Here is a 24,758-nt window from a genome sequence, read left to right on the forward strand (position 1 = left end):
AAGATCTGGTCACTGTCATAGATGTTTTAGCTGGAATTCCAGAACATTGAGTGGGAATTTAGATGAGAAGGTTTCTAAAGTCCTATTCAAATCTAATGTTCTATGATCTCATCAATCTTAAAATTAGAACTATGCTACAGAACGTGAGGAAAGAAGATTATTACCTGAGATTATTTTGGAGTTACTACCTGAAGTGGATCTTCCCCTCAAAAAGAGCAGAACCCATGGATTATGTAATCTGCAATGCGTGAGAGGAGAAAAATAGAAGCTTAGTACCATTAAGAAGGGAAAGGAACTCCCTGAGGGGCATGAAAAAAGAAACGTTCAACAAATATCTCAGGAATTCCACGGAGTCTATACAGGCCTGAGGGAAAGGCAAGGGAGGAGTTTGGAAACCCTCTTTCCCAGTGACAAAAGAGTTGTGATGCTCCACGTCTGAAACTGCTCAAGGTGAGCGCACATCTATCGTGGAGGAAAGCACACTTGGTCTTTGCCTCCCTACCTCTGCGGGCCCTGTAGGCAAACAGAATCACATTCTTAGTAAGAACGGATTGTCCTTGAAATACTGTGAGTTTCCAGATGTCTATGTCTCTCTCTCTATGTCTCTTGGGCTCCTCCTCTTTCTTTCAGACAGGAAGAAATAACATTCTTTTAATAATCTAGAGTCTCACGTGGGGTGAAGGGTCATCTGCAGAGAAAGTCAAGGTAAGGTGGACTTGGGTGCGAAGACAGATTCTCACACTAGGAAATGGGGGTGGAGGTGGGGCGTGGTACCACGTGCTGGGCAACCTGGGAGCAGGAGAGTAGGGAGAGAGGTCAAAGTATCTGTCCACAAAGGAATCCCATCCTTTCCTTCCCGACCACCAAGAAGACCCCACAGTCGTTCTGTCCAAAACATAGCCCGCTCTCCAAGTGCGCCTTGGGTCCACGTGAGGCGTGCACCTGCGGCGGAACACAGGTAACGTCAAGTCCGGGTACAGCGCCTTTTGGCCGAGCTCCCCTCACCAGCGCGCACCTCTTGCGTTGCCGGCTTCCTCGGCCGCCGCCTCTGGCCCCACTCCTCGTGCGATGCTCGCCACTACAACTCCCGCCTCAGCTGCCGCAAACCCGAGAGCGCCAAGTGGGCGCGCGGGCTGCGCGCGGGCCGGCGCCCGGAGGTCTGGGCATGCTCAGTCGCGCGGGCAGGGCTCCGGGCGCGAGCCGGGCTCCCGCTGCACCACATTCATCTGCTGCCAAGGGGAGCCGCCGGGCGCTCGCAAGCTCGGCGCGCGCTGCCCGCGGAAGACCCGGCTGCCGCGCCCCCCGCCGCCTCCCCGAGTCATGGCCTCGCTCGGCCATCCCGCCGCCTTCGGCCGGGCCACCCACGTCGTGGTGCGGGGACTGCCCGAGTCCCTCGGCCAGCACGCGCTGAGGAGCACCAAGGGCGACGAGGTGGATTTCGCCCGCGCCGAGCGGCAGCACCAGCTGTACGTGGGCGTGCTGGGCAGTAAGCTGGGGCTGCAGGTGGTGCAGCTGCCGGCCGACGAGAGCCTCCCGGACTGCGTGTTCGTGGAGGACGTGGCCGTGGTGTGCGAGGAGACGGCCCTCATCACCCGCCCCGGGGCGCCGAGCCGGAGGAAGGAGGTAACTGGCCGCCCGGAGACGCGAGGGGCGCGGCCGGGGACGCGCGCCTGGCCCTCCCGCGCCGCCCGAGCCGGACGTGCTGGGGGAAGCGCGGAAGTGGCCCCCGGGCTAGTTCCGAACTTCCCATTTAGGGGAGACGGTGTGTGTGCGAGAGAGAGAAGTTCATTGTTCACGCCTCCCGGCTGCCGGCGCAGCTTGGGTGCCTTCTAGAGGAGCCGACTGAGTGTGGTGGTGCGGACTCGGGCAGGTGGGTGGGGTGGGGAATCCGTCTCATAGGCATTTTTATTTGTAAAGATTAAAAAGCAGCGAAGACAGTGCAACTCTGCTCGTTTCCCAGGGAGCGGGGGCAGGGAGTGGTGCCGTTCCAAGCGGGCGGGCGGAGCCTGGGCGAGGGCTCCGGGGGGGCCGGTTGATGACCCTAAACCCCCAAGTCCTGACAGGAGCTGGGAGCAGGGAGGGCCAGATGAATTAACGGTCGATGCCTGCAGACGTGGGTCGTCCCGAGTTACTTTTCGGTGGTGGAGAGTGAGTCCCGCAAAGGGGACTGGCAAGTGAATGAATGTAAGAAGACTGGCCTGTTGCTGAGCCGCGGTGTCTGGGTTTGAAAAGCAGAACTCGGTGTAGGGTGTTGGTGTATGTGTCTGTGTGTTTAATTGGAAATGGTGGTTTCACAAATTCAATAATTTTTATTCTCTGTATTTTTAAGCTCATAGCAATTAGAGCTTTTTGTGTTCTCAGAGGATGGTGACTACTTTAAAATATTGCAGTTTGTGAAAATGTCTGTGATTGCTTTAAACACAAGGTAGGTTAGTGGGGAGAGACAAATAAGAGTGAGATTGGATTTTAAAATGCCGTCCGGCCTGGGATTCTTCTCATTGCCTGCTGAGAGCCCAGGGTCAAGACTCTTGGTTGCTATTGGCATCAAGTGGCATTGCAAGAAGCTGGTGGTTTCTTTCATATCTGGAGGGTTAAGGATTTTCCCTCCCTATTTTTCCTTTATTTGATTCGCATTGGAAATGCCTCATAAAGCTTGTAGTTAAAATATGCTTCTTCTCCACATGCTTCACTACTTGGTTGATAGAACTTTGCTTGGTCTGAGAGAATAAGTATATTTGATTTATTTCCCACTAAGATAATCAGCTTTTTTTTTTTCACCCTGCCTTAGCAGAAAACCAAAAGAGTAACAGGTCTCATTCTCTTAGCTCTTTTATCTCCTTTGCCACCTCTCCATCTTTGAATCTGTGAGATGACCCACTCTATTTTAAACTGATAAGCATGTAACCCCATTTGAATACTTTCTAATGTGTCCTAGGCCATATGACAAAGCTGTGGTTTGTGCTTAAGAGAGTAACATAGATTTTAAAAACCCTTTCAAAATGATACTCATTTGATGTGGCTGGTCCAATTTCATGTTGAGACTGTCATATATTTAATCATCCATTTCATTTTATTCCTATAATAAAACCTTTCAGATTTTGGCCTTCCTGATACTAAAGTGGGCATTGATCTGTCTCCCTGTCAGATTTTGAGGCATACGTTTTAAATGGGTTTCACTCTTCAGGCTGGTGGCCCACTGCCAGAGGCCACATAGTGTAATGGATAAGAACATCAGACTGGATCTAATTCTGTGACCTTAGCGAGTATCTCTTGCCTCAGTTTTCTCACCTGTAAAGTGGACATAATCATACCTATTTCATAGAATTGTGGTAATAAATTTATTAATCCATCAGAAATATAGAGGACAGGACATTTCATAAGTGTTGGTCGTTATTATTCACTTACCAATGGGTCGTGGAAGATTTACTCCTTGAGCAGTAAGAAGTCTCCTGTACACTGATGCAGTTACAGTGACATTTCCCTTTCCAAGGGTGAAGGGGAGTCTTCTTCACGCCTTAGGTTCCAGCCTAATCTGCTCATTAGCACTGCCTTCCAGCTCAAGTTTTCTGCAGGTGTGTGGTCCCGCCCCAAAACACCTTTGCCATTGCACCTGATCTGGGTTCCCAGAGTAATGGGCCTTCCAGCCAGAAAGGGGAATGTGAGCAGTCATGTTGAGTGGGGTGCTTCAGAGATTCCTTTGAAATCTCTCACAGTTTGCTGCCTACATTGAAGTTAATAAATTCTTGTTAAATGAATGAACAAATGAATTAATGAAATGCTAATTAGCTAATACCAGCAAGCTGATAATAATTACTTCAAGGACTTCTTGGATTGTTTTATTTATATATATATGTGACACCTAACTCCCTAACTGAAACTCCACAACAGCTGAGGCATTATATTAAAATTATTAACACTAATCTCCTGTCTTCTCCCTCTGCATTCCATTTTCCACACTGTAGCCAAGTTGGTCCTTCTAAAACTCAGATCTGATCCTGTTTCTCCTCTGATTAAAATTCTAGAGGGGCCTCCACTGAGCCTGATAAACCCGTTGAGCTGGGTTCTGCTTGCCTTTCCAGCTTCAGTTGCATCTCTGACCCCACCCGAGGTGCCTCCCAATTCTTGACTCAAGCCAGGTTCTTTTTTCAAGCTCACCATGCTGTTGCTTTTATGGGTGTACATTCCTCCTTTGCCCAGTCCATTCTTCCTCCTTCCTCTCCTGCATTTTACCTGGCTGTTTCTACTCATGCTTCAGTTCTCAGCTTACTCTTACCATTAATATTATTAGCTAATCTTTATTGGGTGCTTACCATTGGCCAGACATTGTGCTGGATTTATGACATGCGTTTCATTGAATGCTCACGTCAAATCTTTGAGCTCATTGCTATCATTATTCCTGTTTAAAAGTTGATGAAACTGAGTCTTAGAGAGATTAAATTGCCCAAGGTTATAGAGTGGAACTAGTGAAAACAGGATTTGAACTCAGACTTGCAGGACTCTAAAGCTCTAGTCCCAACTGTTGTGATATTAGATCTCACCTTCTCAAGCATTAGATTGGTTGTCCTTTTATGAGCACCTCTGTACTCCCTGTTATGGTATTTATCATACCATACGGTAATTGCCTGTTTATCTTTCTGTACCTCCCACTATTATGAAAACTGTGAGAGCAAGGATCATGTCTGTGTTGTTCAACATTTTATCCCCTGGGCCTTGAACACAATAATCATGTAGCAAATATATTTTGTTGAACAAATTTGTTCATGATTTTAGGTCAACCTTCGTTCTCCCTCATTATGACATATTTGGTGTTTTGCAAGCATTTCTAGTCAGCAGAGTCCCACAAGTTTCATTACAACTATAGGTGATTTATAACTGTTTTTCTCTCCCTCTCCCTTTCCGTGCCTCTGTCTTTTGTTGTTGTTTTGTTTTAATTAAAATCCTGAGAAGTTTCTTCTTAATCAAAGCATCATGTTATATTTAATGACTTTTCTTTCTTGGAAGAAAGGACTGAGAACCAAACTAAAGAAAGTAACGCTTCTGTGAAAGCTCAGTGTTTGCGATAATGGGGCCTCCAAAGATTAATAAAACACAGACCCTGTCTGCAGCAAGCTTAAGTTTTAGTGAAGAAAACTGCATATAGAGAAAGTCAGCGAATAATATTACATGTCTAAGAACTTTGTGTCTTCCGGAATATGAATGTCTTAATATGCTTAATTTTTTTTTTTTTTTTTTGCGGTACGTAGGCCTCTCACTGTTGTGGCCTCTCGCGTTGCAGAGCACAGGCTCCGGACGCGCAGGCTTAGCAGCCATGGCTCACGGGCCTAACCACTCTGCGGCATGTGGGATCTTCCCAGACCGGGGCACGAATCCGTGTCCCCTGCATCGGCAGGCGGACTCTCAACCACTGCGCCACCAGGGAAGCCCTATGCTTAATATTTTGAAGACAAATTAGCCTTAAGAAACCAATCATATTTTAAATGAATCCAGCTTACATTTTAGAGGGGGAAAAAAGAGAAAGTTAACTTCTAAATGTCAAAGTCCAGTAAGCAAATATCTAAAAGCTATGACAGTGTGTGAGGATTGGATATTTTAAAAAAATAAAAATTTTGTTTCAATTGTACATGTTTGCAGTACCAAATTCAAAAGGTACAAGAGGATACACGGTGAAAGTAAGTCTTGGACTTCCCTGGTGGTGCAGTGGTTAAGAATCCGCCTGCCAATGCAGGGGACATGGGTTCAAGCCCTGGTCCGGGAAGATCCTACATGCTGCGGAGCAACTAAGCCCATGTGCCACAACTACTGAGCCTGCACTCTAGAGCCTGCAAGCCACAACCACTGAAGCCCAAGCACCTAGAGCCCGTGCTCTGCAACAAGAGAAGCCACCACAAGGAGAAGTCTGCACACACAATGAAGAGTAGTCCCCGCTCCCTGCAACTAGAGAAAACCCATGCACAGCAACAAAGACCCAACTCAGCCCAAAATAAATAAATAAATAAATTTATTTAAACAAAGAAAGAAAGTAAGTCTTGCCACCCTTACCTCACCCTTGTACCTGACTACCCAGTTTCTCTCCTTAGAGGCAACTACTAATGCCATTTTCTTGAGTTTTTTTTTTTTTCCAGAAAGTTTTTAGTACTTAATAAATGATTAACTGACAGAGTTTACTCAGGAAAATTGTGAAATATATCCTGTGCCCTTTCACCCCTCTTTCAGGGCCATTCTGGGGTATTTGGTCTAAGAGAAAACCATACAAACTCATTCTCAAAAAGTGATAATGGCTTTAATTATCCTTGCCTGGAGCATTTGCACTGTTAGGGACCTCTTTAGGAAGAAGGTGATATGCTTAGCACAAAGTAATAAATCTCCAAAGTAAAAATAAACATTGAGGGCGGGAAAGGAGGGCATAAATGGAAGAGGTAAGCAATACATATTTGCATAGTAATTCCCCTTCTATTGGGGCACTTAACTATTTGGACTTACATATTTGGGTCCTGGTTTATTCTTTGGTTAGGAAAAAAGCATAATTATATTGATCCCAGAGGCAAGGTGAGCATTAAGACCATGTCTAATGACCAGCCAACTTATGTGTGTGTGTGAATCCCCAAAGATGGTGTTATTATTAGCTCTATTTAAAAGATAAGGAGACTGAGTCTCTGGTAACCAAGGTTAAGTAACTTGTCCAAAGTCACACACAGACAATAAGTGGCAGAACTGAGCTTCTCATGAAAGTATGAAGGTCTTTTCTGCTTGAAGTGCTTGTTGCCAGTTGTGCTTAATCGTAATAGATCATTAAATCAATATAAAACTGCCACCTGAATATCATTTTACACACTAACGATATACAGTATAACTTGGATATTAACTAAGTGAATCATTTTAGTTCCCTCCTCTCCTAAATGAGAGTGGATTATTTTCATTTTAGTTAAAAAAATAATTCAGGCATTTACGTGAAACCCACAAATTGCCCGGGCACACTTTACGCGTAATTGTGCCTTATTTACCAGCCTACTGGATGATTGCTTTTTTAAATGCACACGTGTCCTCAAACTTCTGTTTAACTTCAGGTGAGTAAACTACCCTAAACCATAATTAGAAATTACCCTGATTCTCACCAAGCTGGAACGTGAAGGCGCTGGAGACTCTTCACATGGCGGCAGATTAAATGGTTCTTGATAAATTGTCACCTCCAACTGGTTAGAACAACTGCTCTCTTTCAGGGTGTTTCTTTTCCAACTCTTCTACATGGCCTTGGCAATAAACGTTTGGAAATTGACGTGTGTCTTGGGAACTGGGACGCATCCCATAATGTAATCTACTCCCATGCAGTTGATCTTGAAAAGAAAGAACATAATGATGAGTAGGGAGTGACTTCTATCAGATACTATCAGCTGAAAATGAACTTTCTGCAGAGATTCCTAGAATCATTATAAGACTAAGAAGGCAGCGATGGATCCCTTATAATTCACATATGCTGGGAAATTGCTTTTGCATGTTTTTGAATTCTTATTGAGCTCAGATTTCTTCAAAATTAGGTATCCAGTCCATTAATATAAACCACAACACAGAAAAATCTACTTAAGACTTTTGAAAAGATTTACCTTCTACTGTCTTTGCATCGTAAATAAATTATTCATGAACCTCAATATAAATTTGGAAATGCATGTTTAAAAAATGAGTGATGGTTATTATCTATTTTATGGCATTTGCTGTTAAAATCTGTAACCGCTTCAGAAAGCCTAGTTTTCTGACTGGAGATCTGGACACGTGGTAGAGTTCATTCCCCTAATCAAGAGGTGCCATAATAAAGGATACAATAGCTGAAACCTTAATGAGAAAAGGTTTCATTTCTATCTTATACAGAACACAGTGCATTGTTCACCCCGGGTAGTAGAAAAATATTTATTTACTGTAATGCAATCCCTGATGTTGCATCAAAATGCTCCCCTGACCTTTGAAGTTGGCTTTCACTGCTGTCCTTAAACTGATATTAGGTATTTAATCTGTCAGAGTCCTCAGGTGCATTTCATAAACAGGCACTTTTCATCCAAATGGACAAGCAAGAGTAATCTCAAACAACAAATCCCATTTAAAAATGTGTGCGTGTAATGCCATCCCAGTTTACTTTGTCATTGTCAAATAATGTAATAATATACATTGTTTTCTTGAAACTGAGTGCTGAGGGGTAGTAGCACGTAGAAAGGAATAAATCACCAGACTTTAGACTGCTGTTTCTAAATGTCTAGATCATCTAAGCAAGTATGACCAGAGAAGTGAGCACAGCAGACTACGAAGATAGAAGTACAAATTAGTATAGGGTTGGTTTAATTTTGCCCAACAAATCAAACTGAATTAGTTTAACATAGCAAATTAAAGGGAATATAACTTTTAGTCTGCTTTTGTAGCTAGATGGGCTTATGGGATAAGCCGTTATTCTAATGAAGATGAATATATCAGTATTTTGCTTGATTTGAATGTGAGTGAGTAAATCTTTGACTTCATTAAAAATATGTTTGCTTTGATTCCTTTGTTCTTTTGTTTAAGAAGTATTGATGTTTTCTAATCTGCTTCTGGCAGTAGTGATGAGTGCCATGATTGTGTTAAAAATGACTGTGTTGGGCTTCCCTGGTGGCGCAGTGGTTGAGAGTCCGCCTGCCGATGCAGGGGACACGGGTTCGTGCCCCGGTCCGGGAAGATCGCACCTGCCGCGGAGCGGCTGGTCCCGTGAGCCATGGCCGCTGAGTCTGCGCATCCGGAGCCTGTGTTCCGCAATGGGAGAGGCCACAGCAGTGAGAGGCCCGTGTACCGCAAAAAAAAAAAAAAAAAAAAAGACTGTGTGTTTGAAGGCAAAGGCACAATAGTTGCGTCACTCATGTAGTATGTTTGTGCCTTCAGCAACTGTCTAGACCCAATGTTTGGTGGTGGGGAGATGTAGGTGAATTAGATACCACCGTTGCCCATAAGGACCTCACAGTCCAGCTAGGAAGGCAGACCAGTGGCAGACACTTGCAGAACAAGAGGACAGGGTTTTATGCCAGAGCTCTGTCTGGTGCTATGGAACCTCCAGGGGGTGGGTCTGACCCATACCAGGACTTCTCAGAAGAAGTGACAATTGAGTTAGAAGTAACCAGGGGAAGGCAGAGAAGGGCAGCCTTCAGAGATAGAGGGCACTGTGAGATCGGATGAGGGTGATTGATGGTACAGTGAAAATTAATTTCACTCATGTTGGGAAGGATGCAGGATGGAGAAAAGCCCACCTGTGGTCCCCTGATCTCTGAGATTTCAATTCCTAGTTCCAAGTTCACCAGGAGAACCACATCCTTAACCACGTTTCCTGGTTGGGGCCCAGAGGGAACTGGCTGCCTCGCACACTGCATTTCTAACTGCACTCCCATCTTTTCTCCTACCACGTGCTCCATCGAGGTCTGGCATTCCTTCCACGATTCCTGAATAGCACAGTTTGGGAGCGATATAGTCTGCCCTGGAGTGGACTGAAGTCCACTCCAAATCTGAGATTCATTTCTTGAGGTTGCTAGAATGTCATTTGGCTGGGTAGTAATTTTTCCCCTTTGGCCCAAAATGTGCACATTAGGGTGTGTCAAGCAAACCCAGCATCTGCCATGTATAGGTATATAATATTATCCATGTCAGTGGCAGGTAAGAGAAAACTTTCCTGTTTGCTGTTGAAATGTGTTTTTATTCACAAATCTTTCCATCTTGGCAGTAGACACCATTGAGTCTCACATTAATATAAATCAAGTGCAGCTGAAACTGAGCATGCATTTATAATCATAGGCTGAATTTTGTACAAGCTACAGAAGGCTGCACGGTTGGGATACAGCACTATTCTAGATATTAGGAGACACTGGTTTTTATTTTTGCAGTGATAATGAGATCTAATATTCTTTCCAGCTTGGAAATGCTATACTTTCCTTTTGGAACTCAGGGTGTGTTAGGGTGGAAAGTGGAGGGTGCGAAAGTGATAGGGAGATGGGGACATTATAATAATTTACATTTGTGAGATGGGATTGGGGTTTGATGGATAAAAAAATACTGGATTTTATTCAACCCAAGTCATTATACTTGTTCTACTTAATTAACCAACCAATTAACCTTGCTAATGATAACCCATTATGAGATGAAGTTGAATTTGCTAACTCTATTTCAAAACCTCTGCTTACTCCGCCATGTATATAGCACATTTGATAAGAAATTTTTCCCATAGAAAATGTTAAATAAAGGCCATTGAAAGAGCATAAGATTCCTAGACCCACATGATTTCTCCCATCACACATCACTGTCATCAGTGTCTACCAGCGGATGTTTCTGTGATGAGTGTGAATCAATGGCCCAAAGCAATGGATCGAAGTAGATACAAGATATGTGCTGTGAGTTGTAACTAAAAGTCTTGACGTGCCCATAGCACTTCTTTCTTATAAACCCTCCATACGTATGTACTGATTTCCATCTTGTGCTGAAAATTGACTTTTGTTTCCCAGATTTTGACTTCTGTCTTCCAAAAAATGCGTAGTTATTTTTCTGAGTAAACATAAAAAAGTTAAAGATACTCATTTAAATGTAGCCTTTCTATAGTAAGCTGTGTACAGATTAAGACTGTGACACAGTAAGATATTGATGTAATTATTTTTTTTAACTTGGAGATATGCTTGTTGGCAAACTTAGACATTTTTAGCCTGAAATGATTCAAAAAATTGAAGTTAGTTAAATAATCTTGGTACAGTTACAAGATAAAAATAGAAGAAAAATACATCCATTTTATTCTTTGAATTTTTTTGAATCATAAGGGAACTTTCATTTTACAAGGAAAGAGTAAGGTAACTAAAGCTTGGCTTTGGGTCATATTTTAGGACATTTGTGATATAGATGTATTATCGAATTCAAGAGTTTTATGTGGACGAGTTTAAATCTAGTGCTGTATTTTGAGGTACTCAAATCATTTTTGCTCTTGCTTTTGGTATTTTCCTAACTTTCTGTGTGCCATCTTAGTCCTTTATCAAGGGTCCTGGTTTTCTGGCTCCCTTTTCTCTGAAAGGTGCACTGTTGGGAGAGAGAGGGACCCTAGTCAAAAAGGGCACTGGGGGCTTCCCTTGTGGTGCAGTGGTTGGGGGGTCCGCCTGCCGATGCAGGGGACACCGGTTCGTGCCCCGGTCCTGGAGGATCCCACATGCCGCGGGGCGGCTGGGCCCGTGGGCCATGGCCATTGAGCCTGCGTGTCCGGAGCCTGTGCTCCGCTACGGGAGAGGCCACAACAGTGAGAGGCCCGCATACCGCAAAAAAAGGCACTGATTTCTTCACTTTTCTCTGTTACTCTCAAACTAAACATCTCTAAAGCTTTAGGCCTCCCCTAATCTCCAAGCTTCCCCAAGCCACCCCAAATATATAAGTAGTTTAACTTGGAATAGAGCACAGCTTCAAGACAAGGCTTTTAGTACAGAGTGTGTGTGTGTGTGTGTGTGTGTGTGTGTGTGTATCTTCAAATTGCTGCTCTCCACGCACTATCATGGGGTCATGAAATCAATTTAGTGAGTCATGTCCAGCTCTTTTATTTTTACTGTAATAGAGTCAATAGAAAATGTCAAGAGTACATGACAACATAAGGTCAGTATTTTTTCATGAAACCTTTCACTTTATACATTTGTGTTTGTGTGTGTATTAATTAGGAATATAAAATACGTTTCTTACTCTGAGTCATGGTAAGAAAAAAGTATAAAAACCCACTGTATCTCCTTTCAACCAGACTGCACCACTCAGCCTTTTGTAAAAATTCTAGAGGGCTATGCCCATTGGCCCCAAGGTTCTCAGAATCATGGCCCAAATCCCAAATGCTTCTCTATGCATATCAAAGAATACCGATTTCCACTTGCTTGGGTTGACTTCTTACAGTGATGACGTCCTGGCTGTTTGGATCCCTGTCCATCCAACACCAACAACAAAAAGCATAATTGGGGAACATGAGGAGGAAGAAGACTGTCAACTTGACTATTTGCTGGGAGCTGATTCTACTTCCCCTTCTTTGGTGACACTCTAAACCAGTTAAGGTATAGTTACATTGACCAAGACGGGAAAGCATAGTTTCCATCTGAACTTGCATCTTTTTCATGTTTTGGAGAGTAGATTTGGTGGCAGCATCAGATCCTGATCCCCTTGCATCAGGAGGGGTTGTGCTCCTGCATCTTCCCACCTGCAGCCCCCAGGTGGAAGCTGAGATCTGCACAGATGCCAGGAGACATCAGGGACCAATGTCCGGATTTGTCTTCTTGGAATGAGGACAGAAACTCAGAACACTTTGTTGTTGTTGCTCAAAGAACCCCAGAATGTGTCAAAACACAGAAGGTGCTAAAACAATTATAATGTTCAAGTCATTCTCAGACCACTTCCTAAAAGGCCTAGAAGGGACCTTGAAAATCACTGCTTTCATCAGTTTTTTCACACATCTGTGACACTAAATGGGTGTAAATCCAGCCTCTATGGAAGAATGCCCAAAGGAAATTTACTTTTCTTCCCCAAGTAACTCATTTGGGGAGTTGGTGATGATGTCCATTAAATAGGAGACATCTGGATGGATGTATAGGTTGCAGTTCATTCTGAGAAAGTGTATTTGACTGGTGAGTAATGAGCTAGTTTGTGACTATAGGGAAACAGAGCATCAGTTTTTCAGTGGTAACCCCCTTTTCACAGCTGAGCAGCCTATTACTAAGGGTGGAGTGTGCTCCCTCACACATGCTCTTTCGTCCCTGCCCCACCCCCAAAAGGACTGCTTTAAAATTTTTGATAAGAGACATTAATGATAGAGGCAAACAGTGTGTGGCTATGACTGGACAAATCGTGTGTTTGTAGGGAAAGGGCTTAGACATGTGCATCTTGGAGCTGTAATTACATGAGAAAAAATGGGTAGTGCGATTGTCATGTTTGTGTCTGCATGTTTCTTTGTGAGCACTCAGCTGGATAACTGAAGCCTCTGAGTGGTTTGCAAGAAAACTGAGGATTAATATTGCTTTTAAACTGGACCCCGGAGAGAAGCTTCTTGGTGTGGGGGGGAATGATAGGGATTTAAGTTAGGACATTTTCTTGAAAGTAAATGCAGGAAAACATACAAGATAGGAGGCCCACTGGCCTCAATGCAGCTGAGGGCTCAATTATGATTTGATACACGCTCCCTGAAACACTCGCCTGTCCTGAGGTCAGCCTAATGACTGGAAATTCCGCAAATGTAACAGCTACTGTCCATTGGCCTGTTTAAAACACAAACACAAACGCGTGCGTGCGCGCACACACACACGTTCTGAATCAGGTTTGGATAAAATCAGTTTTCTGACAGCGCCTTCCATGTAAATAATGCTTCGTAGTAATGTGGGTCATCAAAAATGATTAGAGGGAATCTTGAGTCACATTATTTTGGTGGAACACTAGCCAGGAGAACTGGTTTGGGTTTTTTTTTTTTTGCGGTATGCAGGCCTCTCACTGTTGTAGCCTCTCCCGTTGCGGAGCACAGGCTCCGGACGCGCAGGCTCAGCGGCCATGGCTCACGGGCCCAGCCGCTCCGTGGCATGTGGGATCTTCCCGGACCGGGGCATGAACCCGTGTCCCCTGCGTTGGCAGGTGGACTCTCAACCACTGCGCCACTAGGGAAGCCCGAGAACTGTTTTTTAAATGAATTCTACTTTTTCCCTGGGCTCTTTCAGTCTATGATCACCTCCATGTTGCCCTCCTTTCTTCTTGGTTTTACCCTTTTCTGGAGCTGTCAATGGAGAAGAAAGAGCGTGTGCAGTTCCTGGAGCTTCCCCACCCTTCTTTACACCCCTCTGGTTGGGGAGTTCCTGCAACATCATGGATTTGTCCTCATATTCTGGGTCTGGCTAGTGACTGTCAAAGTACAAGTTTCAACTCATAAGTGGATCATAAAGTCAACCTAGTGCATCACTCTACTTTTTGTTTTTTGTAATGAACTGGAATCAATATTTCTGATAGAAATATCAGAGTGTGTGCATAAGACAGCCATGTATTGTTTCATGTAACTTTTGTCTCCTTTATTCACATAGACACATATACATGTTCCTTTGTTTGTTGTGGGTCCCAATGTAAAGTGTATTTCAATGACTGTGGGTCATTGACATCGAAATCTACTTATCTAGCAGACCAACATGAAATGTAAATACTGTCATTTTAGTTTTTGTTGACATTCTTCGCTGTTTGCAGCAACAATAGGATTTTGGTGTGTGTCAAAGGCACTTGACTTTCGTTGAGCAAATGGGTAGCTTGATCTCAGGCACTCCTTTCATTACCTAATAGGAAAGTAAGGCCACTCATCTAAATGCAGCAAAGTGCTTGAGACGGAGAGGAAGAGAAGAAAAGCAAACAGTGGAAAGGTAGTGAAAAAAGAGTTGGAAAGTCTTGGGCTTTTCTCAGTGAATAAGCATTTTCAGATATCAAGGACTCCCTCACATAAATGCTGTAGAGTATTTCTGTACACTTAGAAGTGATATGTTCATTTGTAAAACCAAGTATGATGTTATGCTGTTACAGCCCAGGACGGTAGGTGTTCAGAAAGCACACCTCTTATTAAAAGGGCCACATTAGAGCCCTGTGCACGTTCATGTTTTGTGGACTCCAGCCTCGTTTCCACTAACCCTACTCTCCCCTGCTGCCCGCTGATATGTCCACTTGCATCTCCAGCTTGCTTCACTCCCCAAATCTATCATCGCTTGAGGTGCTTAATTGTCTCGGGTACTTCAGTCATCATCCCGGCATGCTCACCGGTCACACAGAGCCCGGCGTGTAGAGACACATGCCTGTTTTTAAACTGACTCAAGAGGCAGACTGACTCCTGCGACCTTCCTTGAACTGTGCTCTCTCCTCCTTTCCATGTGCCCTTAGAAGGGGTGGAAGAGGACAGCTGTGAATTCAAACTGTGGTTCTCCTGCTTATTAGCTGTGTGGCCTTGAGCAAGCTGAGCTTCAGTTTCATCATTTGTGAAAACTGGAGTAGTTTTGATGACCCTATAACTTTGTTATGATGATTAGATCCATTTACATGTTCAGGTGTCTAGCGGTACCATGCAAGAGTAGCTCTTCCACCAGTGATCAGTCCCTCCTCTTTCCGTGGTTATCCGCTTTCTGTCTTTCTAGAGAGCAGTCGTTCAAGCCCCGAAGGATTGAGGCTGTGCTTTTCTCTTGCTACTTTCTCTCCCTGGAAATTGGAGACCTCTGTCCCTTTGGCTGTGGGCTTGCTGCCTGGGGCCTGCCCAGACGAGACTCTGCCTAGAGTTGGGATTCACGGCTCTTGTATTTTGGTCTCCTGTGCTGACTCCACCTAAAACCTGCCAGGAGGTTGCGAAAGCCATTAGAAATATTCACTTGAGCCTCAGTGGGGGACTGGGCCAGTCCCCCAAAGCTGGTGCTACCAAAAAAGGCAGGTGGAACGTGGGCCCTGGCTTTCTCTCCACCCCGTGTTTTTAGGAGTAAGTCATCATATTCAACTGAATCAAAATATACTACCCTTTCTATGATTCCTCTTCATCCTCTGATCTTCTGAGTAAATGAATAGTTAGAGAATTTCTACCTTTAAGCTTACCATTTGAACTGGTTGTGTATGGGTGTTTAGATTTGAACTCACATTTACAACTCCTTTACCCATTTAATATCTTTTTCATTTTTAAGAACTTTTAAAATTCTTCTTACATTACAAGGTGAAATTCCACCTGGAGTTGAGTCTTGGTTCCACTTCTCAGTTACATCATCTTGGGCAATTCACAAGTTTCAGTTTCCAGTAAAATATCTTTTTGCCTGTCTCCCAGGGATGTTGAAGATCAAAGTGTTCCGAATACTGTGATGCCCTCTACAAATGTGATTCCACTGGTAACACTGTTATGATGAGTGATAGATTGTATCTAATGGTAGTAGTAACATTATTATTTAGGAACTGGAGATGTCCAGCTTATTCTTGATGATGTCTCTGACTGAATAGATTTGACCAATATCACTATGACCACTATACTCTGATAACCCTTTGAGAGGGGGCCTGATAAAAAAGAGACTACCCTTAGCAAGCTCCAGGCAGCTCTAAAGATCTACTACTTGTTAGCAAGGCCAACTTGGGCAGATAACATTTGGGCACAGTTTTGTCATCTGTCCAAAAGAGTACGTGACTTTTGTTAGTTCAACGAGCAATTACTGTCATTGAGTGCCTGCTGTATGTAAAACTGAAGAAGTAAACAAATATGACGCCTGCCCCGATGGAACCTGAAGTCTAACTGGGGAGATAAACATAAAATAAATGATCACAAATATATGTGTACTTCACAACAGTGGTAAGGACCTACTGTATAGCACAGGGAACTATACTCAACATCTTGTAATAACCTATAATGGAAAAGAATCTGAAAAAGAATATATATATATGTATAACTGAATCACTTTGCTGCACATGTAAAACATTGTAAATTAACTATACTTCAATAAAAAATAATAAAAAATAAATTTTAAATTAAAATATTTTTTAAAAAGTGGTAGGTGCTATAAAAGAAAAGGATGACTTTCCTCATAACGTTGTAAAATGTTCATAAGAGACCTCAGCTGGAAAGGGCCTGAATATCAGTTCTTAGGTAAGACCTCTTATTAAATAGTAGGCAATAAACGTTTGTTGGTCAAATGATAAATAGCTGGCTGAATATGGTGTTATCAGAGAACCTCCCCCAGGCAGTAAAGAGGTAGGTTGTCATTGAGCAGGACCTGGACTAGAAGTCTTCAGACGTCTCTGCTTAAAAGCTGTGTAGCTGTGGGCTCATGGGCGATTGCTGTGGACTTCAGGATTCCCCCCCGAACCCCGTAAACTGGGGTGATGCTGCTGTCTGTCACCCTCTGTTGTGCTGAAGTGAAGAAACGAATGAAAGCACTCTGTAAGGATCATGGTTGTGGGTATTACGTAGTGGCTGCCTCTGAACTCTAAACCCAGCACCTGTAGGAACGGGCCATGGCCTGCCCTGTCACATCACCCGAAGACGGGTCCCCAGTCCCACAGTCCTCTGCTGAAGCCTTAGGACCAGCTCTTGGGGTCCCAGCCTGCCTGAGATGGCTCTCAGACCTTTGATAGCAAGAGCTACAGCAGTGGCATGGAGTGTATCTGGCTTTTTACCCCATGTTAAGGGACTAGCTAGCTTATGGGACTCCTGGGAGAGCCCTCTAGCTATGAGAGACCGAGGAGACCAATCGTATCAGAATATGCACCCTCTAAGTAAAGTTTGGGCTCTAGGTAGGCTCCAAGCACATGGGTGACTGCCACTTACCATGTGCTGTGCTTGCTGCCTTGTTTACCCCACTGCATCCCACCCTTATAAATCCCCCCCATTTTACAGATGGGAAAACTGAGGAGAGGTTACTTGACTTACTTGTGAGTCAGGGAGATAGGGAGATAGGGAGCCAGGTCTTTCTGACTCCCAAGCCCAGGCATTAGGACCCCTGGTCCTAATACCAGAGAGACAGCAAACTACCCTGCTGACCATTAGAGAATTTGGGTTAGCGAGACCCACAGCCATAGGCAGCTGCCCCATCTGTTAGTGAGGACATCAAGAAGAATGAGACAAAGGCTTCCTTTGTGAAGACAGAGTTTCTGCTCGGCAACTGCTTATGCCTCCATCCCTCATCCATGAGGCCAGCCCAGAAACCTTCCCCACCCAGCAGAATCACAGAGGGCTGGCCAGTGTCTCCAGCCATGCATTTAGTCTGGGCTTAGTATTTGTTGACAGGGTTCCTCGCCAAATAATTAAGCAACCCATGGAGAACTTTGACCTTACCTTGTACCTGCGGGAGGGCATGCTGAGTAAGAGTCTGAACAGGAATCCTGGGAATGGCCCCAGCTCGAGGAAGGAACCCCCTCCACCCCCGGCTCTTTGGAGTAAAGAACAAGGGTTAATTTCATCCATACACCCTCACTGACTCTTGCTCAGTCTCCCCAGAGTCGATTCAAAGGGAAAATTTATATGAAAGGTAGGGGCACAGATTGTTACTATTCTGGAAATAGATGTTACCGTAACTCTGTGTGTCCCTGTTGGTAACACAGACCCCAGGTCAACAACACAAACAGTACAAGCCCCAGTGCAAGCGATAAGACAGGCAAGCTGCAACTTGTCTAATTCCTGTGCACCTGCGTTTTGGTTGAGGGAGCGGGGATGCACATAGAAGTACGCCAGGACGTTGTTCTCCCTGTATCTTAGGGGAGGGAGGGTAGGCTTGGCATGCCTGGCTTTGGGTCTCAGCATCCCTTCACCCCACAACTAAGATGCTGAGCTTTTGTGATGGCTGGGTAAACCCTTGTCTCCTTACCCTCCCTCCCTCTTCAGTCTTGCTCTGGAGACCAGTGTTACCCATATTCAGGCGAAACTAATGCATTACCCATGCCATTGCCCTGTTTGTACAGCTCTGGTTTTATTCTTATGAATATCCCCTCTCCCCTCTGTAGAGGACTAGAGTCTTGCCCCTGTACTCCAGCCCCCTGGGGACCTGCCTCTGGCCAGCTGTGACTTGCAGACCCTGCAGTCTGCCTATCTCTGCACCATCACACGTCCTCACACCTCTCGTCCCCACCTCCCACTGGTTCCTGCCACCCTGCTGTCCAGAGATTCTGCCCCACCTGCTTGGACTTCCACCCACCAAACGTGTCTCCATGTGCCCCCATCTAGTTTTCAGGTCCATAGACCTGTTCCAGTGTGACCCACCTTCTCCCAGTTAATCCGTTCCCAAGAAACAACAGCAATAATAATATCGTTTATCATGTATTTATTGTGTAACAGCAGTTTAAATCCGTCATTCTCACCAGCTGTCTTGGTTCTGTTACAAGCTCTTGGAGCAGTCTGGCTCTTAGCAGAGGAAATTAAAGGACCCCTTGGTCAGTGGGTCAGTGGGTCAGCCTCATCATTCCTGCTGTTGGCCTGTTCTGTCATTACCCTTGCTCATTTCCTATGGTGAAGTTGCGCCCTGGTTCCATTAACTAGGTTTATATCTTGACCCTCTTTGCTGATTTTCTGCCTGGATCCTCCACAAAAGACCTCAAGACTGACCTCTAGTCCTTGTGTGAGAGAATCCCTGAAACTTATTGCCCAGCCCTCTGGCGCCATATTGTGCTAGCCCTCTCATACACCTGCCTGGTAAATGTGTCAGGCCAAACATCAGCCTGCCTTATGCTGGGGTGAACCCACCACCCCGATCCCTTTTGCTGGAGCCTCTGATGTCCCTGTGACTCTAGAAGTTTGGGGTAAGCTGCCTTGACTAAGGCATATACTTAATTTTTCTTCTCCCTCCCCACCTCCTGTAATAATGAGCTATCAATTAAATGCTACTTTTCTGGCTCAGTTTAATAAGTAAATGTATTCTTTGAATTCTCACTAAAGTGACTTTAGTATAATTTAGTTAACTGGCATTTTCTGGTAGAAAAGTAACCTTACTGTGTTTAACTGAACAGATTAAAATGTGATTATCTCAGTTGTCAAAAATATTTTCATAGATTTCCTAGTGGTTTTTTTAATAGAAGAAAAATTATTCACATTACTGTAATTCCATATAGTGCAAAACTAGAACAAAGTGATGCAAATCCTTGGACAGAAGGGTCATTTGAGTCACTGGAGTGTCCTGAACCACAGTGGGAACTTAGAGCTGTTATTGATGCACAGCACATTTCTTCAGATTCTGACACCGCTCATTTATATAGATGTTTTTCATGTGAATATTTGCGCTGAAGGAGAGCAATAGACATTCACTTGTAAACAAAGGTGGGTGGTGGGAAGGGGAAATGAAGCCTTTGTAGAACTCTAAAATAAACCAGGTTCTCAGAACCTCTCACTCTTAATAATTCCTGCCATTCTTTATCTTAATAGGACAGAAGTCATTGAGAGAATTAGAGAGCAGGATTAGCAGTGTTAAAAACATGAATTCTGACTGGTGATCCAGAATAACAACTTGAAACGAACGCACCTTGATGTTCTTACCAGAAAGGATGATGAGGATTCCGACTCCTGATCATAATGGGCTGTTATGTGCTGCTGAACACACAGCACTGTACAAGGCCTCCATGTCTTCCTTGGGTTAATTAGAATAAGTGATGAACACAGGGGCACAGCTGGCTTGTTTGGATGATTGAATGTGAAGGAAGAGGGTAGTTTCGCAGAGGAGAAACGTTTCCTGTGTTTTCACTGAGGATTAGCCTGATGATGAGGAAATTCAGAGAGCAAAGGCCAGGTAGCTTTTGGTTAACATTTTGCATAATTCAGACTGAATAATCCTACAGTTCCTGGTAACGAAATTTGAATCTTTGGCAAACTTTGGAACTAGATGGGGAGTTATCAGATCTGCCAGCAGGCTAAAACTAGCGATCAATTACTGGGTCAATGATTTTTGCATTCTAGTCGGATTGTTTTCGGTTTTTTGCAAACAACAGAGACCTAAGGACAGTAAGAAAAAGGAGGAAAATTGCCAGGATATACATACTCAAATTGAAACCACAAAATCATTAGGAACATGGAGTCGCTCTTTTCCCTCAAGCTCACCCTTGTCTCTCTGGATCTGCTTCATTCTGTTCTGTTTTCTCATAACTTCATTTCCCTGTGGTTCAGAGTTTACCTCATATTCCTTTAATTTAGCTGCCATGTCAATCTGACTCAGCAGTTTCTCAATTTTAAATTCCCAAATGGGGAGTCTCATGGGCTCATACTAATTTTTTGAGCCCGTCAACCAAGTCATAGGTGGTTGGCTAGCCTATGGATAGACTGGATTTATGTCAGGTGCCTAATATTGGTTCAGTCAGCTGTGCTTCAGGGTCAAAGGCCAGAGTAGGTTTGAACAAAGCAGCAGAGTCTGTGGACAGGGCAGAGTCTTGCATATAAATAGACAGGAAATGGTTGGTGTCTCATGTGTAGCTAGTTTCCTCCTGTTAAAAAGAGGTGAATCTGAACACTGAATTGTTGAGGAAAAAAATGCTCTGGGTAAGACCACCATCTTGGTCTTTTCTCTCTTTGAGTTTTGAAATTCAGTGATGATGACCTTCTTTTCTCTCCTGTTGAATGGTGTCCCCTGTACTACATCCCTTCAGTGAGAACACTTCTCTCCTGCCCCCACATAAAAATTGACGTAATATAAAAAGCTACAGGAGAAGGGATTCTGAGAAGAAAATGGGCAAATGGGAAGAGAGGAGAAGAATGGGGGAAAAACTGGCTGGAAATGAGATCCTCAATTTCCACCTAGAAATTTGATACGTCCCACGATGCTAAGCCATAAATTAGATGATAAGGGGTGGTGATGGGAAGTTTGAGGAAGAGTAAGAGGGAAGCAGGTGGGGGTAAAACAAGGAACCAAAGAGCCTGAAGGAGAGGATTTGGGATATTGGGCCTCAGAAGGTGGGAATTCCACCTTGATGTCTTTGAAGTGATATTGCCAAAGGATAGGACAAAAGGTGAACTTGAAATGGAGATGAACAACAGAGTCAGGCTGGCTTTCAGCTTTCCCTCTTCTCAAAAGCACTCCAGTAGACAAGTTGATGAGCAATTTCTGGGGTAGTACAGCTCAGCAGGAGTATCTCAACTTCTAACCAGCCCCAATTAGAGATGCTCCAGAAAACAAACATAGGCATGTTGCAGATATTTTTACTGGGCTGTTATATTTTGGTTTGCCATTCTAGCAAATGGTCAGAGTTGCAGATGACGTTTAACTGTTGGGATAAATTTGTCTGGCTTTAAAACATAACATGACATTTTCATGGAACACATAACCTTTAGGAAAAAGAGAAGGAGCTATTTATTTTTTCATGCATCTTTATTTGGTTCTGATATTAACCATCCCTTCTGATCTGATGTCCTATAGTCTGGCCTGCAAAAGCCACCTATGTCAATCTTCCTAGATATTTGGTCTTGGGCGCAGTGCTTACGTTGCATAAATCACTAATCTTTTACCCTTCTTTATTGTCAATTAAAGAAGGACCTGCCTGTTGAACTCCTGAATTTACCCTACTAAACCTAGCTCAGATGCCCCTCCTCCCTGAAGCGTTCCTAGAGTTATGTGTCCCCTGTGTGGTCAGCACAAACTACTCTGTATTGCAGTTACTTATTTGCATGATGGTCTCTCTCACTAATCTGTGAACTCCTTTCCTGCATCACCTGTGGCTTTTTCACTTCTGAGCCTCCAGTACTGAGTACAGTGAGTGGCACACTGTAGGTGCTCAATGAACGTTAGTTGAATTGAGTTGACAGTGCTTAATATGATTTAGCATTCACAATGTTCTCAGGGCCCACTCTTCTAGGGGGCAATTTTGGTGAAGTGGGAAGAGCATGGGAGCTGGAGTCAGGACACCTCTGTTCAAGCCTTTGCCTTGTTCTGTTTGAATGTATGGATTTGGTCACAGTCTCCCTGAGCTTTAGTTTCCTCATGTGTAAAATAGAAATAAGGATTCTTGCTGCTCAAAGCTTTTGTGAAGATGAAATGAAAAAAAAAAAGTCTTTGTAATGTTAAAGTGCTATATATAAGCAGGATTTCATCAAAATCATCCTTTTGGAAATTCAGAAGTAATCCTCCTTAGTGCTTGCTCCAAGACAGATCTTTCTTCTCTAGCTCTATAGCAAACATCATAGAGTTGAAAGCTGTGCTGTTGTGAGAATAGTAAATAGGAAACATGTAGTATAGTGCCTAGCATACAGTAGTCACTCAAAGAATGATAGCTGCCATTACTGTTATTTCTACTACTGTTATTAGGATAATGTAGAATTTCCTCAGCTGGCTCAGAGGAAAGCAGTTGGGTGATCAGAGAAGGGTAGTGGATCTCCAGTCTTCACATGGTTCTGTAACCCTCCATCCTTAACAAGCAACTGATTTCTTGGCTCCATTCTCCATACCCTAATCTTCACTTGTGTGCTGGGAGGATGACTTTGAGCTCAGAGAAGAGGAGCTATAAAAATCCAGGTGAGTGCTGCTATCCTCTTGAGCATGTACTTAATTCTCTTATTATCTGTGTCTGTCAGACAGTGGAGCCTCTATTGAGGATGGTGAGGCTATAAAAATATCTGCATTTATCTGCAAGACTGATACACTACTTTATTTGGAAGTTAAGGTGGAGATAGAAACCTTTCAAGTTGATGCCATTGAGCCTTGTTAATTTGTGAAAGGGTTTTGTACTTGCCCTCTTTCTTTTTTTTTAACCATTCTTAATTTTCCAACCCTGCTTTTAGTTGGCTTCAAATGTGCTCACAAGAGTTCTGCCAGCTTTAGTTGGAAGGAATATATTTCCGAGCTTAGTTGGACATCAGTTGATTTTGGGCCCTGCCCAGACTTTTGACAGAGAAGGTAGTGTTAAGGGGGTTGATGGTGTCTAGACAGTAAAATCAGAAACTGTGTGATTTATGTTGTATTATAGACATTCAACTTCCCGGATTAGAAAAAGGAAACTGGTTTTTATCTAAGGAAGTTACATTAATAATCAAAGCCCTTGGGTATTTCTGACCTATGAAAAGTTACAGCTTGCCTAGTTTTACATTCCCTTCAAAGACAAGAATTATTGAGAGTGTTACTGTGTAGAGCCAGAGATGAGAATAGACTTCCAAGTTTCAGGAGGGAATTCATAGAACTATATAGTGATCTTCCCAGCTACTCACCTCTGGTTAGACCCCTATAAGCTCACCACACAGTTTGGTTATTGCACACCAGTTTCAGAGGGATAATGGAAAGTTGGAGAGGAGAGTGGCTAATAGCAAAAAAGGATGGAGTTGTCTGGGACTATAAAGAAGATTGAAGATCTGACTCAGGGATTGAAAAAATTGGACTTTGCCTTAAAGAAAAAACATGCTCTTGATTAGGAAAAAGTATAATAAAAATTTTTGAAATTCCTCAATCATACCACAGTATTTTCTGTTTCTTTTTAGGTTGCTTAATGCTTGTAAACATCAGATATTCATTACTGTGGAAAATACTGGAAAGACAGAATCTTAATAAGCTAGGCAAATTTGTGTGGAATTAAAGGCTTTTAAAGCCTATGATAGCTTTTGTTTTGCTTTGACTTGGATAATCATCCAGAGCTTCAACTAAAACGCTTCATTTCTTTCAGAAAAGTATAAATTCCTCTACGGAGAGCTATGAGACATCATATCAAAGGCTGCTCTCTGAACTGTTTTAGAACACATGCATTTAAAGTGCTGTAATCTTACTAGTTTATGAATTAAACTGCTTTTCTATCATTCTTTTAAAAGTTATTAATCACTCTTAAAATAGGAAAATTAGTCATCAAAGTTCATTCATTACCAAGGAATTGTTTTATGTCCTTATCAGATCCTAGGTTGCTCTACTAGATTTAATTTCAATTTAATAGTTTTCTTCAGATTGTACCGGCGTCCTAACAGGGCACTCAACAGGTGTTAGTTGAACTGTATGTTGAACTGTTTCTAAACCTTACATGGAAAGCACTTTTTTAGTGTGTAGTAGCTACATAATTAAAATTATTTTAAAGAGCAGTTTCAGAATTAGTCATTATTTGATATTAATATCAGATATAGAAAATAGAGAAGAGTTTAATGTATCAATATAATATATTGATTGCTAAATACTCATGATATGTATGATATGCAGAACTCCTTTGTAGCAGCTGGGGATAGTGATAAAAGCCTTTTCCACAGCATTGTAGCCCGTTAGCAGGAAGACGTAGAGATCAGAACTCCATCAGACACCTGGGAAGCTAAAGACACTTGTTCAACATGTCCCTCGAGTTTGTGATGTCTA

The 24,758-nt window shown here is 43.3% G+C and overlaps 1 protein-coding gene across 2 annotated transcripts in view; it reads left to right on the plus strand.

The window, feature by feature from the left end:
* The first annotated feature begins 1,225 nt into the window (after positions 1 to 1,225).
* The window catches only part of DDAH1 (dimethylarginine dimethylaminohydrolase 1), a 154,679-nt gene continuing 131,146 nt past the window's right edge, over positions 1,226 to 24,758 (plus strand). Inside the window, exon 1 of one of the 2 annotated variants that reach the window (XM_082834722.1) lies at positions 1,226 to 1,623. In XM_082834722.1, coding sequence (XP_082690848.1) covers positions 1,321 to 1,623 — 303 coding nt within the window. In that variant the 5' untranslated portion in view covers positions 1,226 to 1,320. Of the gene's footprint in view, positions 1,624 to 1,673; positions 1,871 to 24,758 lie in introns of those variants that run through there. The other variant, XM_082834723.1, reaches the window with a different exon arrangement.

Source organism: Leucopleurus acutus (genome assembly GCF_964270905.1).
Source record: "Leucopleurus acutus genome assembly, chromosome: 2".
In the NCBI taxonomy this organism is placed as follows: Eukaryota; Metazoa; Chordata; class Mammalia; order Artiodactyla; family Delphinidae; genus Leucopleurus; species Leucopleurus acutus.